Below are 18,252 nucleotides of genomic sequence, written 5' to 3' on the forward strand. Positions count from 1 at the left end.
TTAAATATTAACATAGTTGCTGACAGAGATAGCCACCATGTTGTGACATCAACATGATGTGGCAAAATTCAAGGATTCATCAATTTGTTGTCATGAAATGAATTCATTTGGCCAGGGAATGACCATAACTTTTTGACGTATTGCCCCAAGCTCAACACAAATAACTTGGCAAGTGATACCTCATTAACGAGGTGTCCTTTGAAGGCAGCTATTAATTGTTATTCAAGTAAATTTATTTTTTTACTTTTTATGATGGAAAAAAATTCAGAGTGGGCAAGATATAAATTACTGTTTCAGTAAGTTTATGTAAAAAAAAGACATTAAAGATCATTTGAATATAACTAATACGTTGTTAGGAATAATGTAATGTTGGAACAAAGAGAAGACAAATGGCATTTCTTGGAAGTGGCACTAATAGATTGATCCCAAAGTTACTCAGACTTTTATCTACAAAAGCATTAATTATGTTAATTGATGAGCAGATTTAGAGGTAACTGTGGTGCATTTAAAGTCTGCTTTTAGAGTTATGATTAACATCATTAATGTCCATTCTCTCAGGTTCCTTAAGAGCTTTCCGTGCCTTAAGAATGGTATTCCCAGTCATTAGGAGCAGCCCTGGGGTGGCTGCAGTAGCACTCTGGTTGATTTGTTGGTGACAGCCTGGTGCTGAAGCAGAGAGTTAAGGGGTTTTACTGCAGTTCCAGCAAGAGTTCAAGAGCATGAGTTCAATGTTGTTGGCTTTGATACAGATTCCAAACTACCGCTGGGTGGGGAGAGACTGACCAAAGCAAGACTGTTGGGTTGCCTTCACTGTGCTGGCTGGTGTTAAACATGTGAGTTCAGAGACAAATGTGCATTGATTTTTCTGAGTAAAGAAAAAAAATATTTGAGAGTTCCATGCCACTAAATACTAATTGTGCAGTTAGCTGCTGAAGCACTTTAGGAGCATCTTAAAGTTGCTGTTATGCTATGTTTTTCTTCCTCTTCAAAGAAGCCTTCTCCTGTAGTTCATATTATTCCTACTGAAAATATTCTGCAGTTTTTCCAATCAGTCACAGCTTCTTTCTTTGTTTAATCCCCAACTTTAATTCCTTTTGTAGTGAGAAAATACTTTGATCCTGCATGATCAGAAAGACCGGAATTGTTTTTCCCCTGACGTAATTATTACCCAATTCAGCTGAGGGCAAGGGAGATCTCTTTCTTGGGGATAGTTGCAGTAATGGAACTTAGTTATTTTTCTGGTATTGAATGATTAACTAACTCCTTTTAACTCACTCTAAGGATTAACTATTTCTTCATGTTTCTTGCATGGAAAGGACATGTTAAGGTGCAGTAATTGATATAATGGTTAACACAGCAGAAGTGATTTCTGTGCAGCAATTAGGATAATGCAAATACCTTCAGGTGTGCTTCTTAAGGAGTGAAAGTAATTTCTGGGCAGTCATCAGCATAGACCACTCACACTCTGTGTGAAGGGAGGAGAGGAAGTGGCATGCAGTGCTTTTATACATAAAATTGGAGTAGCTATAATAGGTAAGAACTATTGGTTATTGGCACAAAATAATTGTCATATCACCATATCCACCCCCTGTTTCAAAGCCTCTTGGAACTGTGACTCAATTGCAAATAATCCATGCTGCCCAAGAAATTTAACATAGTATTGCTTGATTTCTCCACAGGCAGCTGAAGCCATGCATGCTGACTGAAGGCTAGAATGGGATTGACTAAGTTTTATAGAGACATAAATTAGTTGAAATAAAATGGCTTTTTAAAAATTATCATAGTGTATATTACATCTATGTTTCTATGACAGAATTTATAATAGGAAATTTTATAATCTGATGGGGTGGTTTATCAATGTATACCTCAAAATACATATATGCTTTGCATTTTGTGAAGCAAAAAATACACACAAACAAAAGTATATTCCTTTATTTATGGGAAGCACGTTTTTCTAGTGACTGGATCTGCTTTGAACTGTCTTTTGTATTTTGTTAACAGACTGAAACAAAATCTACAATAGTAGTGCATGGTAAATAATGCATGTCACATTTTAATTAAGCATTTTAATGTAATTGCTTCATCCAAGTCAACTTCTAGGGGTAGCAGAATGCGCTTTATTTTCAATGTCTGTTTTCAAATGAAGGAGAGTAACAGGAGAAGAAGTGGTCCACTATGAAAGATAGAATTTAACCTTTTAATATTAAAAACTGTGTGTTTTATATGAGAGAAAGTGTCTAACACACCTTTATACCTTCTCTCTGGCTTATTTACATTTGTGTGTGTTCCTTGTGGTCACAGATGTTTTGATAACCGTACATATTTTGGTCTGGACATAATTCTCTAATGCTTATGAAGACCTGAAAGCAGTTTGGGACTTAAAGCTTTTTTTATCAGTGACCACCAACCTGTGTTTGCAAATGAGACTTGTATTTTTAGTACTTCATATCTGCATTTAGCATTGTAGCCACCAAATCTGTGAGCTTCTTACAAAAACCATACAAGGCATTTCAACTTATTTTAATAGAAACCTATTTGTAAAAGGGTTCAAGAAGGTACACCCTCCTTTTTTTTTTTTTTTTGTTCTTCATCTTCTTTCCCTTTTGAATGGTGTAATGGGATATCCTGATAGTTTTTATACCAAGCAAAAAATCTGCATTAAAAAGTAACCAGCACAGAAACAGCAGGAACCCTATTACATTTTATTCACCAGGAAGAACTGGTGCTCATTATTGTAAGATGCTTTTATAAAAACATAACTTTTTATGAGAGGAAGTTGTAGTATTGTGAGTCTGTGCTAGGGTGTGCACAGGCACATATCAATAATTGCTTGAACAATTGCCAAAATACTTACGTAGAAAGAAAACTAAAAAGCTATATTCAATCTTTATTTAACTCTATTAATTCCAAATTAATTACACAAGAGAGAACTTTCAGCTAACATTCAGTTTATTCATTAGAAAGCAGCAGGACACATGATCAACCTTTATGCCCAATCCATAAACCTCATTTCAGAGTTTTTTTGTAATAGACAAAGCAGAGGCACTCCCATGAGCCCAGTTTAAACAGATAACTACACCTTCATTTTGATGTGCAGACAGATCACTGGGAAGAGTTGACTACGGATTAATATCAAATTGCACACTGACAAACACAGTATAAAAACATAAAAACAGGTGTTCTTTTTTTAACCTGATATTAATAGTTTTGATTCTTTTTCACTAAAACATTTGCAGTTTTTGCAAACTTTTTGTATTTCTTTTTTTACCACCCATGCCCTCCACTGTGCATTTAAAGCACTGGTTTTCAAAGAAACTGTTTTCCCACAGCCTCATATGAAAAAAAAGTAAAATGATAAAACTATTTATTAACAAAACCACAACATCTATTTTGAAATATTGCTCTCAATTGGAAATGGAGTTCTCAGTTACTAATATTTTCCTGCTCAAAATTTAAATATTTATTCAGTTTTTCTGAGAGGTTGAAATGCCAGTATTATGCAATGGCTTACTTTAAACATTTAAATTATATCTCTATAATTAAAAAATACCCAGCTAATAGATGATATTTTTGATCCAGTCCACAAACATGGTGACTCGAACATACACTCCTGGTCGTTCAGGAAGTGCACATTTGTAGCCAAATGATGTTACACCAACCAAAAACCACTTGTCCCCATCTTCGAATGTCAGTGGACCACCTGAATCTCCCTGCAATAAGAAATTCAAAAGTTAAAAGGGAACTGTTCCTCTCTGAAGAAGAACCTGCTTATGATGTTTTGTTTTGATGCTTTAATCATAGATGTCGTCTCCCTATATTACTTGGCCACCAAGAATTGAGATCAATATGAATATTTCTGTGTGAAAAAAATTCTTGAAATGATCCATTTCCTTTCTTTATTCCTTTTTTTTTTTTTTTTTTTTAAAAAGTTATGTGATCTTCAACTCTTTCCAGTCTTTTAGTACAGGACTGGGTTTCAAGTGATTTTCTTTTTGCTTAGTACATTTATGTTCAGCCCTTTGTCTTTCTCAAAGTCTGGGTAAATGTATAGAATTTTTTTGTTGTTGAATATATTCAGCCAAAATGCAGTTCTATTTTCAGTCACCCCTGAGTTTCTTCAGTTTCAAATTTAGAGAAGAAGGTGACAAGATTTCCAAAAGAGAAGGTGTCCTTTTCTCACACCTCCTTCTCAATAGTTTAGCAGATGTAGCACTGCATGAGAGAAGGAATTTAATTCATCCCACAGCCTGACTGGGGGATGAGTCAGACATGATGAGAAAGAAAACAATGACTATTTTTTCATTGTCTATCGAGTTAATTGAACCAGTATTAATTGGTTCTTCTCATGGCCTTGTGAATAGATTTTTACTGGACAGCTCTGCAAGGAGTTGGCCATTAAAATACTTCTGCCCATAACTCTAGGGCATTCCAGAATGTTCAAAGGCTGTGACAGCAGCCTAAAGGGGGAAGTGCTCACAGGACTCACTTGTTCATCTTTGCTCATGGCTGAATGGTCATGATCACAGCACTGGTCACTTGTACTCTGTATCAGCCTGTGGTGCTGCACGGGATTTTTTCAAAAAAAATTTTTTTTTTTTTTCCCAGTATGAGGTTCAGAAAGCAAAAAGGAAAGAGAAAGACCACAGAAGGAAGGGGCATTATGGCTGTACACACTCTTCCTTCTGGACTAAACTAGCCAAAGTCATTGCATCTGGTGAAGGCTTAGACTGGGAGAGCCAGGCAAGAGCAATTATGTGAGTGTGCTCCTCATGGGGCTTGAGGAGAACCAGGCAGTCTCCATGCCAGAGACTCCATATTGCTGCAAGAAGAATTATGTGACAGGCAGTTCTGAGTACATCCTCAAAGATAGGCAGTGTGTTTATAAGCAGAGCTGGAATGGATAAAACCTAAACTCCTAGGAAGCAACATAGGAGACCAGTGCAGAAAGGCATCCTCTCTGAAATGCTGTGGCATCCATTGACAAAAAGTCTCCAAAGTAAGTCTACAGATTCTGGGGAAAAGCAGCATTGTTTTCTCCCTTTCCCTTCATGAAACATTCCTGAGATTTCAGCCTATTTGGCATTTATTTCTCTGTTCTCTGCTTTTCTCTAAGCATGTCCCTCTCTCCTTCACAGGATTACTCAGTAGTAATTATTCAAAGCTAAGTGCAGAAAATTTTCAGTCTTATTTAACTCCCTCCACATTTACGCCAAGATGACATAAAAAAGATTTTTATTTTTTTCAACTTGTATCCTGACAAAGTATTAAATGGGCGGAATACTGTGAGTAGGAGTTACATTCATGGACAGTGATTGTCCTGGCTTTATTGACTGGAGGATCAGGGAGCATTTTATCCAGTAACTAGATGTGGTATATGCTAGCAGGGGAAGTGAGTTACTTGTATTTACCTGACAGGAATCTATTCCTCCCATGTCATATCCTGCACAGAGCATATTCTCAGTAATACTGTATTCTGGCATCCATTGTTGGCATTTCTCATTCGAAATGAGGGGGACCTCTGCTTCTTTCAATACATCCGAAGTGGGACCTGATGAAAATACAAATTATGTTTACCTGCAGCAATAAATATGTACATCCTGCTCAGAACACTGATGGTTTTGTTCCTTTTCCAGCATGCTGGGCATGCTCCCGAGCAGCAGGAATCCCTAGTTTGCTGCTGTACCATTCAGGCTCGTGCCCCTGTAACACAATCACTGATTAAAAGGTGCTCATTGACTGAATCCTGTCTTTCATTTGTGTAATGGGACTGAATTTGGTTATAATTAAGTCAAGATTACTAAAAGCAATGAGTATGAACTCACTGTGGGGAGATCTAAGGGATAGCTAAGGGCTTGAAAGCTTGGATTGTGGAGTGTTTCCTCACTATTCATTGTGCAACTTTGATTGAATATTTCCAGTTTTTATAAAACATTACTTTACTAATTCCTACCCAAAATTTTAAATGAAATTTTATCCTGAAATGTAGAAGGCAATGCGTTCAAGCAACTGCAGAAGTGAAATGGCATGTTTATTATTTCACAGAGACTCCAAATCTGGAGCATTTGACATACAAACAGCACATACATTTCACACTGCAGTCAGCTTGCTTGACTTCTGGGGAAAATAATTTTCACATTGTCAGAAAGACTAATCTTACCCCTCCCCCACCCGATATCTGAAAACAAGATGTACTTATTTCATGTTGAAAATAGTCATCATAACTTCTAAGGGGATGTAATAAGGTTACTTCATAGTTTAATGATCTTAGACACGTATGTTTTTTTCTAATAACTATGTTAACACTGTCACTTTGCTTTAGAGAAGGAATGGTGGCGTGGCATAGTTCCCAAATTTTCTTATGGAGGAGTACCTCTTTAAACTTTTTGACCATAGCAACTCCTGTGGAGTCAGAAGCAAGCTTTCCCTCACAGCTGCATGCCTGCATGTCATAATTTTCCAAGCAGATGACCCACCTGCATTCTCAATGCTACCCCAGCCAGCAATGGAGCAGTTAATTCCTGGTAAAAACTGCTGGTTTTTTTCTGGTAAGCAGATAGGTTGTATGTAATCTGTGAATGAGAAATAAGCAATGAATTTCAGCCTCTTCCCTGTGTTCAGGTTTTTATGAAGTCACACAGGAAAATGTGCATTAATTCAAACCCACTTTATGGGCAAGACAGCCAGGAAGCACTGGGCTGACTCCAGGATGTACAAAATGTACAACCACCCCACCACCCTCACGCTTGGCACAGTTTTACACAACAGAGTTAATCTGCTTTATGGGAAAATAACAGCTCACCTGTATATTGCACTTTGTGCTGCAGGTGCATTAGAGCAATATCACTATCTTTTGTTTGCTTCATGTAATGAGGATTCATAATTATTCGATCGATGTTTCGAACTACTGTTGAAGGCTGAGTCAGATCTGACTGAGCATAGAGGCCGAGGACTGCTTGCCATCGAGACGGTTTTAATTGCCTCCTAGGAGGTGCAAGGAGTACTCACAATTACGAACAATTAATGGAAATTTTGAAAAATATGCGTTAGATAAAATGCTGATGTGTAACCTCATGGTAATTCACAGCATTTGCACATTTTGTCAAAACAAATAGATGTGCTTACAATTTCGTGATGGGAATACTATCTTCAGCATCCACACTGCAGATATATGTTGTTGATTTTTTATGGTAAGCTTATAATGCATTATTTATAATGAATTAATCAGACAGTGGCGCAGGGGAGGAAAATACATTAACTAAATTACTATGGTTTCTTAAACACTATGAAGGATACTACTGACTGCCCACCAGGCAATTAATATTGGTCCCAGTTAGAAAACTGTAATGGAATATCTAAAGAACAATAGACCTAAGATGTCACTGGAAATGCTGCAGCTCATAGACTCAGAAAATTGTTCTCTTTTTTTTAAAATCTAAATCAAAAAAGATATGCTAAAACAAAATAATAATCTGCATTCTTTTTCCCTGAGCTACACATGCTGCTTTGAGGCTGTATTTGCCAGAGAACTTGATTATTTGTTATTTTTTAATCAACCAGTTTATAGTTTCAAAAATATGTTTTCAGCCTGATTGTTGTACTGAATTGGTTTCTGCTGATCTTTTGCTTTGACATCAAGAGCTTATTTTGTTCTAAACTAGGAGTGTTGAAGTAAATGTTCTAGAATTAAGGTGTGAAATGGCAAGATCTGATTCAGGAAAATTCCAGCAAAGTCGAGATGATAAAATTAAGTGAAAATAAAGGGGTGATTCAAGTGAAAAGGAAGTATTAAGGCAGTTGTGGGTTTATTGTGTGGAAACTAAGAGGATTTGATCCTTCTCATTTCAGTGTCTTTGTGTGGCATGCAGCTCCTGCCATCCAACGAGGCAACATTAATATTTCGGCAGTCTCCACTGCCTTACTATTTAGCTATTTATAATGAAAACTGCAGTGTAATTTTCAATATTTAAATACTGAAAATATTAGTATATGTATCATTTATTTGAATGGTGCAAGTAACACCATCTAGAGGTTATCCAATATTGCCTAATCAAGATTCATTCCAGTGATGCAGTGTAAATCTTGATCAACCTACAATAATATACAGTATGAACAGGCAACACTGGGTTTACCTTTATGGGGTATGATGTCATCCTTTATACCACTGGCAGGGATTCAACTAATTAATGGAGGCCCACATTAATTACGGATTAAGTACCAATGCTCAGTATTGATACCGTATAATTAAAGTGTAATTCATTACTGTTCAGAAAATGCCGCTTAGTTCCATGGTTCTCTGCATTAAAGTAAGGACTGAGGATTTACCAGAAAGTAAAGGAGCTTTTAGCTGAGCCCACAAGTGATTCAAAACACCGTAATTAAACAGTGAGCTAGTTGTTAATTTTTTATATCAGTGTCACGATTTATTCATAATCTGATACCTCCTTAGTGAACTTGCACATGAAACAAGTGTTCCACTGTCTTTAAAATACAAAAGATATGGCATGGATGTCATATGGCCACTCCAGCTAGTTGGAAAGATGCCCTGGAGTCAGCGGGGAGAAAGAGGCACTTGTGAATTTATTCTAAAGTAAATTTGTTCTAAAGTAAATTTTCTAGTTTTTTCTGAAGTAAACGTCTGGAAACACTCTAAAAAGTGCTGCTTCCAAGGGATTTCAGCAGGATCCTTTGGAAGTGTGTTCTGATCTGCACAGGACTGATAAATCTTTGGGGATGTCAGAGTGTGTTAGTTCTGAGTGCAATGAACCTTACCCATACACGCAATGTGCTGCTGTCACCAGCCACTCGTCACTGACAAGGGAAGCTCCACAAACAGGTAGTAAATTAAAATGGAGGGAAACTATCCAAGGCCAAGCCTCTCTTCTGGCATCACTTCCACCTACAATCCTTGTGGTGTTGTTCGGAGTTACCAGGTGTTTTCCACAAGCTAAAATAGAGAGAAAAGAAAAAAAAGAAAAAAAAGTAAAGATTAAGGGGATATAGTCATTTTATTAGACTAGTCAATATTCTTGGAAAAAATAGGCTTTGTAGAATCTGAACTGCTGTTCAAAAATAGCAGAAAAAAGTTTGGTGTTTTATAGCTGAAATCAAGATGTAACTTTATAACTTGGATTTAGATATGTTCCTTCTTTAGACCTTCTGGATTTTTTATATGTGTTTTCGGTATAGATCCATCTCTAGTGTATACTTAACACTGAAAACAAGTGAAGACTGTAAATTTTCTTGTGTTTATATCATTATGAGTATAGCTTTTATAGCCCAATATCTAACCTTTCCATTCAAGCTATAAACATTAGGCTTTATGGTCCGAACAATTTGATCTCCCTGTGAAATACTCCTGGAGTCTGTGTACTTACATGGAATGTTACATTGCAGATGAACCACCAGGTTGTTCAAACAGTGTTCTCTAGAAGGAAAATGCAATTAAATCAACAGACAACTCTAAATGATTACCAAATATATAAACATACACATATAAATGTATATAATCATATATATGTACATTAGTTTATCAGTTTACCAGTATCCCACATGTTTAAATTATTTTTAGTTATAAATAAACATTGTGCAATACATAAGACTAAATTTACATATTCCCCTCCAATGAACACTTAATTGGTTTATGTTATGGAAATAAGTGTAGACATCCTTGTGTTTTAGGGAAATGAGTCATCTGTCTGTGACAGACTCCCAGTAAAACTGAAATTGCCTATGGCATTTTTTTCCTATCTTTTGAGATATTTTCAATACCTTACCACTAGAGATCAGTGTGACCAAAGAATTTAAGAGGATAGTTTGATACCACCGTATCTTTTTGGTAAGATAATAATGCACGGTAAAATACATAGCTTCATCTGCAAGGTTAGAAATTATTTAGCAGAGATATAAAGCAAGAGTCTGAGGAGCACAAGAACACAGATCAAAACTACTCAAGCATTTCTGACACCCAGCGGTTTTAAGATTGTGTTCATAGCTTGTAATGAATCTGAAACACTTGGGACAGTGTCTGTGCTAGCAATTTCTATCTATCTGATACACACAGAAAAACAGAGAGAGAGAAAAAAAGTCTGCCAATGGTTCATTTACAGTGTGCATTTCCACATCATTTTTAAATAGGAAAAGGGAAGCTTACTGTAAACATGATATGATGTGATGTATCCCTCACTATATTTGCTGTAAATCTGATGTCTCTTGTGAGGGAAATAATAGTGCCTGACATGACATTTTCCCAGTGGCATAGTGGTACAAGAAGGAAAGTGGGAACTGTAACCACCCAGCACCTGCTTAATTAAACCTTTACTACAGAGGGGTAAGAACAAGATATCCCTTCACCTCTGAACAGTCTCCCATCACCATCTTTTAAAGCTGTAATTTAAAAAGTGGAAACCAAATTCTGTAATTTGTATTCAAATCTGTATTGACTCCATAAGGGTGTCCCTTTCTAGTGAGGCAAACATCAAGGAGGACAACCAGAAATGCACAAACCCACAGGAAACCAAGACCATCTTCTGCATAAACTTCATAGCAACTAGATACTCTTGACCAAGCTCCCTTCATAGGCTTTAAAAGGGTAATCAGTGGGGCTGTATATCAACTTCTTTATTTATCTGATCCCGTGCTTTCTTACAGGTAGATTAATAAAATAGCCAAACTAATGCCCAATATGTCAGATTCGTCCCTATAATTTTACATTAAAGCAGGGAGTCACATGTACCAAGGGGCTTTGTCCCCTCACCAGTACCTACAGTTTGCTTTAGTTAGAAATGACTTCATGGACCTCTGCTTTTTCTTCTTGCTGAAGCTGTCTCCCAGCAGGAAGAGCACTTCCTTGCCTGCACCTCAGCCCAATAGTCTCATCTGCCTCTTGGTCAGCACAGGAGATGCCAAAAAGGCAGCAGAGACACTGGGTGTGCTGAATACCCAGACCCGTGTGCCTCCCTGAGTGTCAGCTGCGAAACAGCACGCCAGGCAGAAATCTGGAGTGGTTAGGAGGTCTGTGAGTATGATCCTCACTTAGAGGTGGCAAAAGCAATTATCCCTGCGGAATCTGCTCACATATATCTACCAGGCAGGGTTCTGCACTGTCACAAAGCTATCCTGCCAAAAATCACATTACCTAAGGGCATCAGAGAACACTTTTGCTGCTTCTGTCACTGCAGCTTTCAAGCCCTATTATATGTGCCCTCCTTTGTTTCAGTGGTGGATGCACTTGAGTAAAGACCAAAGGCAATGTGAGAAACACATTTTATAATTGGATTACCAGTTAATTAACTCAGTTGTTTGAATTATCAAATCTGTGTGATCTTTCTATCATTTATTATATGTACAAAAATAATGTGTCAATCTGTGATAGTGTCACCCTTTAAAATGATTCCTATTAGCTGTCCATGTGAAACACGGTAGGAGACACCTATTTCTGCAACAGGAAGACAACTAAGATAAATGAATTTATTCCATTTCCTCCTGCACTAATCACTTTTTAGTGTTTAATTGATATTAAGAGAAGAAATCTTTAAATCATTACTGCTCTTCAAGATGTCTTGTGGCAATTCTGGTTTAGATATCCATTCAAGAAAAAAAGAAAAATAGCTTGCAATGATATTCCATTAGTTTAAGATACTTTCACCACCAGTGAGAAATATAAATAAATGTTTGGGAGTATAGTTAAGACATAAAATGTGTGTTTTAATTTTTTTCCCTTGAGATAATATAGAGCATAGAAAAATAATAATTCTCTCCTGCTTTATTACGATGTGGTATATTTATAAAGGCAAACTAAAAGAACATCGACTCTTGCCATCCTCAACACAATTTCAGCATTTTAGCAATTAGGCAGTAATTTTCTGCCTCAATGCTTTTGGTAAGATTCCAGAAAAATGTGTATAGTAAACCCTCCTATAAAGCAGAAAGATAGCAGTTGAAGTCATTATATATATTTTTTTTAATTAATGATGGATTATAACTATGGATGAATATCACTCCCTCTAAATTCAACTATTTTATATAATTTAGAGATTTTTAGATAAGAAATGTTTTGCTAAAATAACAGTATTACTTGTTTCCACAGTAAATGGTTAAAGACTTCGCTTAAGATTTTACTGAATGCTAACTAAAAATGTAGTGAGCATCTTTTTCCCTTTTAATTTACAATAGATGGAGAAGAATGGAAGGGGAAGAGTTGCCCAATGTTACCCAGAGCTCATCAGTAGACAGAGAATAAAACCTAGATGTGTTTATGGTCCAGACCCTGTACAGAATCTTGTTACCTCTTAGATAAATTTGAGCTAGAAATAAGTGTTTAAATGATTACCACCATTCAAGTTATCATTTGTATGAGGAAGAAAACTCACTCCACCCACCTTTTGGTAAACATTAGGCTATGGTTCACTCCTTTGGTGATGTTCACAAATGGGCCATTTCCAGTGAATAATACAGTTGATGACCTATTTGTATTCCTGGAAGGAAAAGATGCATATATTTTTAGATATTTACCCTGTTCCACTAGTAGAGTAATATTTGGGAAATGATTATACTGGTGGAATAAATGGTATCTTTTTTTTTTTTTCCCCTCAAATAATGACTATTTAGCAGGAGATTCTTGAGGCTTGAAATTCCTGTGGATTAAAATGTGACTAACTAAATTCCACTCCTACATCTTACTCCATGATTTCTAATGCTACAGTAATATTGAAAGAGACAGAAATTAATTGTTTTACCAGCAGTAATTATAATTTTTTGCTTTTCTGTGGCACAATGAGGGATTTGCAATACCAAATCTTAAATACATGGAGCTAAAACTTGGTATGCAAAACACAGCAGTATCAGCTGAACCTTGGAGAATCACAGTCTTGCTTTTTGGGGGGAGAGTAATTACACTGATACAATACTGTCTAGAAAAGAACTGAAACAGTATATCATGAAGAATGTAATGGAATAAATGCTACTTTCAGTAAAAGTTAAGTTTCACCTTGTAGGTCTGTTTATATCAAAATAACTATGGAATACATCAAGGGTGTTGTGTTTGCTATTGATCATGACAGTTCCTCTGAAGTGGGTTGTATTCACAGAAGCACAGAATAATTTTGGTTGGAAGGGACCTTTAAAGATCATCTAATCATTTTAAAGGTCACCAATTATTCTGTTCCTCAGCCTACTTGGTTTTTTTTGCAGCAATGGCTTTTTGAACACCAAGAATTCTGTGTCTTATTGGTAAGAGAAATTGTTTTGATGTTTCTAAACCATATCTAGGTTTACTTTGTAACCTATTCTGCATCATGTACCTTGTAATACTGCATATGACCAGCTTGGAACATATACCCATGAGTCATATTTGCTTTCCCTTGAGGAAATTTGGGGAAAAAAGACAACTATGCCTAAACTGTATAATTTTTGGGGGAATGACAGCCTAGTTCCATCTGACTGTTTAACCATACATATCTCAGGAGCAAGAGGAGAACCACTTGTGCAAGTTTAACACAAAAGGAGTAAAGTAGTAAAGTACTCTCTTTACTACTCTCACATTGTTTATGTCTGGACTCATATGAAGAGCTGCTATTTTCTAACTGCTTGCATTCCCACAATATTTAATATGAAAATTTGAAAACTGTAAATAAAATTAACCTCTCTATACTTTGTGCATCTGAAATGAAGGTTCCTAAGCAATGGGTTTAAGCCAAGCTTCCTAATGTCTGATCCTAAGTGAAGCTGTGGGCTTACAAATCCCCCCAAATCATTGACATTCCTCCTATACCTTTAAGGTCAAAGCACACATTATTGGTTGTTGACAACTGGCATGAAACTAGGTCTATCAACAAATTATCAGAACTCTCATAATACTGGTCATCGATGCTGCAAACACAGCCTAAACACACTTGAGAACTACATTCTCTCTTACACCGAGCACATGACTCTTTGGTGGAAATGGTGAGGATGGAAACCTCATCAACCTGGAAATCTCAGACAAGACATCATTTTCCAGTGAAATAAATTTCTTCTCAAGAATTTTGTGAGAATTTTACAGTTCAGTAAAGGTCCAGCTGGCTCTGGTCCCAGAGAAACAAGCATGCTTCACACCAGACCAGTGGAATGGTGAAAAGCTCAATATATGATTTTCTTTATTCCAGGAAAAGAGGTGCCGATAATACTCAGAATTTAACTGTAGATGCACACAGCTACAAGCACAAGCTGAACAAAGGATCATTTTCAGATGTCCCAAGAGCATCAATTTGTTCACCTTCTACCCCAGACCCATTAAGAATATTTGTAAATGGTTTGCCTAAGCTGTATTTTGTAGATGAACATATAGACATGCCTGCAGGTTTGCTTCCTGTTTGGCACATATCACAAATGCAACAGTCACATATTTGAAAAAATGGAGGCAAAAGAATTCACACGTGTGGCTTATTAGAATCTGTGTGGAACACGGCACTTTCTGGCCCAGCTATATAAATAATCAGGATATGCTACAGGACTCTGATCATTTCAGTCCTTTTAATAAATTAAACAGCAAATGAGATTAGCAAATGTATAATCAATTAACAGTAAAGGCAAATTGTCCTAGATGAACCTTAGCCTTCTTTCTCTAATAAAGCATGATTCTAGGTTGTAATTCAGTAGAGCAGCATGAGCTATAGCCTACTCAGGACCTGTTATTACAAACATCCATTTAGAAACAAATATGGTGACACTTATTAAGAAATATACTGCTACAGGGGGATTCAGGGAAGGCAGAAATAGTGGTTTTTATATATATATATATATATGTATATATGTGTGTGTGTTATATATATAAACATATATATCTCTATATATACACATATACATACACACACACACACTTCTACACACACACATGAGAATTTTATTCTATTAGTAGTATCAGTAACAGCAGTAGCCCCCAGGTTCCAAAAATGTGATACAATTTATGTTTAAAGATACTTTCTCTTGACAATGGGAATATTTAATAAACAGAAATGGAATTGAAAAGAAATAACTAGGAAATTCAAAATAAAATTTTTTAGCACGTGCTTCTGACTAGTTTGTAGAGAACCTGAAACCTACTGCCACAGAATGTTATGGTGGCAAAAACAGAAGTAATTTTTAAAAGGTAATAGCACCATGAAAGACAAAGTTTGTTGAAGCCTATCAAATATAAAAATATAATTTAAATCGTTAGACCACAAAATTACTCCTTTCCAGAAGTTGCAGAGGGAAAAGAGGCAAAGGAGGAGGAGAAAGAATCATAGAAAGAAGGCTACTGGACACTTTAAAGAAGATGGTATTTGCCTAGAAAAATATTTAAAGATGGTTTGTTTGTTCTTATATGCATGCTTAAGAGAGATAACTACATACATAAATTACAGTCAGGATTTGTGCATGTGGATATCGGATATTTATGCAAATGCAACACCCACTCAAAGGGAAAAAAGTCAAGAATACAACATCCAATGATTAGAAGTATTTTTGAGATAACACTTGGATATTTTTCTAAGTCCTTCTAACTCTGTGATTGCTACAATTAATTTATCAGAAGGGCATTTGCAGGCATCTTTCTGTGGTCAGAGACTAAAATAATAAATTGTGAGCTTAGAATTTAATTTAGTTATTACCTGGATGAGTGACATTCCCTAAAAACTTCAGCACTGCACAAAAGCTAGTTATTATTCAGTGGATGGCAGTGAAATTTCTTGCAATGTAAGTAGGGCCAGAGTTTAGGCCATGAATTTTACCATAGATTGAAAAATGCAACACCCCTGCGCTCAACCCTCCCCACCTTTTCCATGAAAATTCTTCTGAACAGTGACTGAAGCCAAATCTACTTTTCAGTCATGTACTTCCCTCCTCCCTCCCTACTCTAAATATACCTCAAGAGAAATGCAGTTTCTCCCAACAACTCAGATCTAATGATAGGTATGAAATGTGTAGGGAGCCCAGCAGTGGAATATCCAAGGGATTATCTTGAATTTACTTGCACTGAACAGCAGTAGGATAAAACCAAGGCTGCTGTTTGCTCCAGCTTTACTCTTGAGCCGTCCTTATAAAAGTGAAGACACAAATGATGACATAAAGTGATAAAAGACTAATGTCTCCACATCACTCTCCTAATGTTCTCCAACATGTGTCCTCGTGCCCAATCTGCCACATTCAGTCACCAATCCTGCTGGGAATGCCATCAAAACAGAATCTGCGACACTTACAAATATGCTGGCGCACCAAGCACCTTCACTTGACAGAGAAAGATGCATTTGCCATTTTTTTGGATGGTAAAGACACGGTAAAATGAGGGGGAAGACGCCAGTACATACTCAACAAATCTGTGAACAAGTGACAATGAATATTTGTCACTCACCCGAACCCCAACAGCTGGCAAACACTGTCTGAAGTCTCTTCATTCCAATCATCTACACATACCAGGTGCCACGTCTTCCCAATCCTGGCCTGTACCAGCCCTTCAGTGATTAGGGAACCATTAAGTAATCTCACTGTGGAAAAATGTGGACAGAAGCATTTTAGATAAGTGATAAACCGTGTTCCTCCCCCACCCCAAGCAGACAGAAATGTAGTATAAACAGATTTATTATTGACAACAAATAACACAAAAAAAGTTAAAATGCATTACGGAGGTAATGAACCCAGCATCTCCAGGATGTTGTGTTCCCACAGGAAGGAAATGTTATTGTTATCTCCTTCTATATTTCTGCAACAGGAGAGTTTCATACCCTGTATTTTGCAAATGTATCAGAAATAGACAATAAACAGTACATTTTCTATCAACTTTAACCAGTGCTTTTTTTCCTTAATCAGCACTATATAATTTCCAAATAGTATGTGAATACATGATGCTCAGTAACGCTGGTTGGAAATAAGGTTAAAATGAGAGTTGACAGAAGAAAATGGACTTTACAGTTCCAATTGCTATGAGTTTTCACTGTTTCCATTGCAGTTTTAGTTAAAACACTCATGCAAACAATAAAAGCTCACTGAAAGCCAGTCTTTCTATCAAAAATTTTCCCAAAACAAAATATTCAGAACAAAAGTTTTTGGTGAAAAATCTCTCTCACACTATGGGCACAGTGCCAAGACAGTTGGAGAATAAGACCAAGGGACATGTATACATACATATAAAATAAGAAATATAACATTAAATATATATATATATATTATAAGGAGGTCCACAGAATGTCCTATATGCCTTAGGAGTTAAAGTTACATTTCAGGCAGATGGTAGTTATTGCCATCATGAAGTAGGGAAAAGCATGCAATGCACTGAAATTTACTGGTTACTAAAATATTTTTTTTAAATCATAGTTTTGCAGAAAACCTTTTTCCACCAAAATCCTTTCACAAAGAGTACCCACTCTAGCAGATAAAAAAAAAATTTAGGAATGCCTCTTTGACACCCAGAGTACATGAATGAAAGAAGTGATGTGCAATTATTAATTAATGGTAAATCTCAGTGATGCAAAATTTCCAAGCAGTCTTGAAAAATTTCATAATTGTATGTACTGACAAAGATTTCTCCAGGTTACTTTTGACACTTCTCTTCTACTTGAACTATAATTCCTTTTCCTCCGTCCTCATCTGATCCACGTTCTTCTCCAAATTGCTGGTAAGGAATGAGAGAATCATTGAGCATTCAACAACTGATTAATTCAAATATCATATATTTTAGAATCCTGCCTTTTCTTTGCAGACCCTGGGAAGTTTCAGAAGTTGGGGTTTCTGAAAAGACAGTTTGTCTAGTTCAAATTGCCACTTCTGATAATAAATTGAAATTGGTTTCAGGAAAATGAGCAAGGCTTTTGGACACTGAAAAGGCTCAATGTGAGGATTTCTGATTGAATTTTCATTTTGTTTTAAGATGTAGATTGATTCAGCCAAAGTTTGGATTAAATTGGGTTTTGGAAACAATTCTCCCAGTCTTTTCATATGAGCCAATTTGTTACAAAGTAATAGAAAATTGGTGGCAAAATCAATCTTTTGGAAAACGTACATCATGTTACTGTAGATGATAGTTGCTTCGTTCAGATCTTTATTAGTGGTGATTGGAAAAACCCAGTCAAGTACTCTTTGTCTAAGAAGAAACTGAAGTGAATTTTATTCCATACATATTAAAAGAAGAATATGTTTGCAACAAAATAGCTAATTGCACCAATGCAAAGAGGGAATCCATGTCTTCAGACATATATATATATACACACATGTATTTATATATACTGTATATACAAAAATATA

General features: G+C 36.2%; 1 protein-coding gene across 1 annotated transcript in view; it reads right to left on the minus strand.

Annotated features, from left to right (window-relative positions):
- Positions 1-3,554: 3,554 nt before the first annotated feature.
- The window catches only part of TMPRSS15 (transmembrane serine protease 15), a 51,152-nt gene continuing 36,454 nt past the window's right edge, over positions 3,555-18,252 (minus strand). Inside the window, exons 20-27 of the mRNA XM_050331574.1 lie at positions 16,367-16,499; positions 12,378-12,473; positions 9,375-9,424; positions 8,770-8,944; positions 6,800-6,981; positions 6,474-6,569; positions 5,409-5,548; positions 3,555-3,710 (exon numbers count right to left, since the gene is read on the minus strand). Coding sequence (XP_050187531.1) covers positions 3,555-3,710; positions 5,409-5,548; positions 6,474-6,569; positions 6,800-6,981; positions 8,770-8,944; positions 9,375-9,424; positions 12,378-12,473; positions 16,367-16,499 — 1,028 coding nt within the window. The remainder of the gene's footprint in view (positions 3,711-5,408; positions 5,549-6,473; positions 6,570-6,799; positions 6,982-8,769; positions 8,945-9,374; positions 9,425-12,377; positions 12,474-16,366; positions 16,500-18,252) is intronic.

The sequence above is a fragment of the Myiozetetes cayanensis genome, unplaced genomic scaffold (genome assembly GCF_022539395.1).
Source record: "Myiozetetes cayanensis isolate MyiCay16 unplaced genomic scaffold, myiCay2020 scf5-8, whole genome shotgun sequence".
In the NCBI taxonomy this organism is placed as follows: Eukaryota; Metazoa; Chordata; class Aves; order Passeriformes; family Tyrannidae; genus Myiozetetes; species Myiozetetes cayanensis.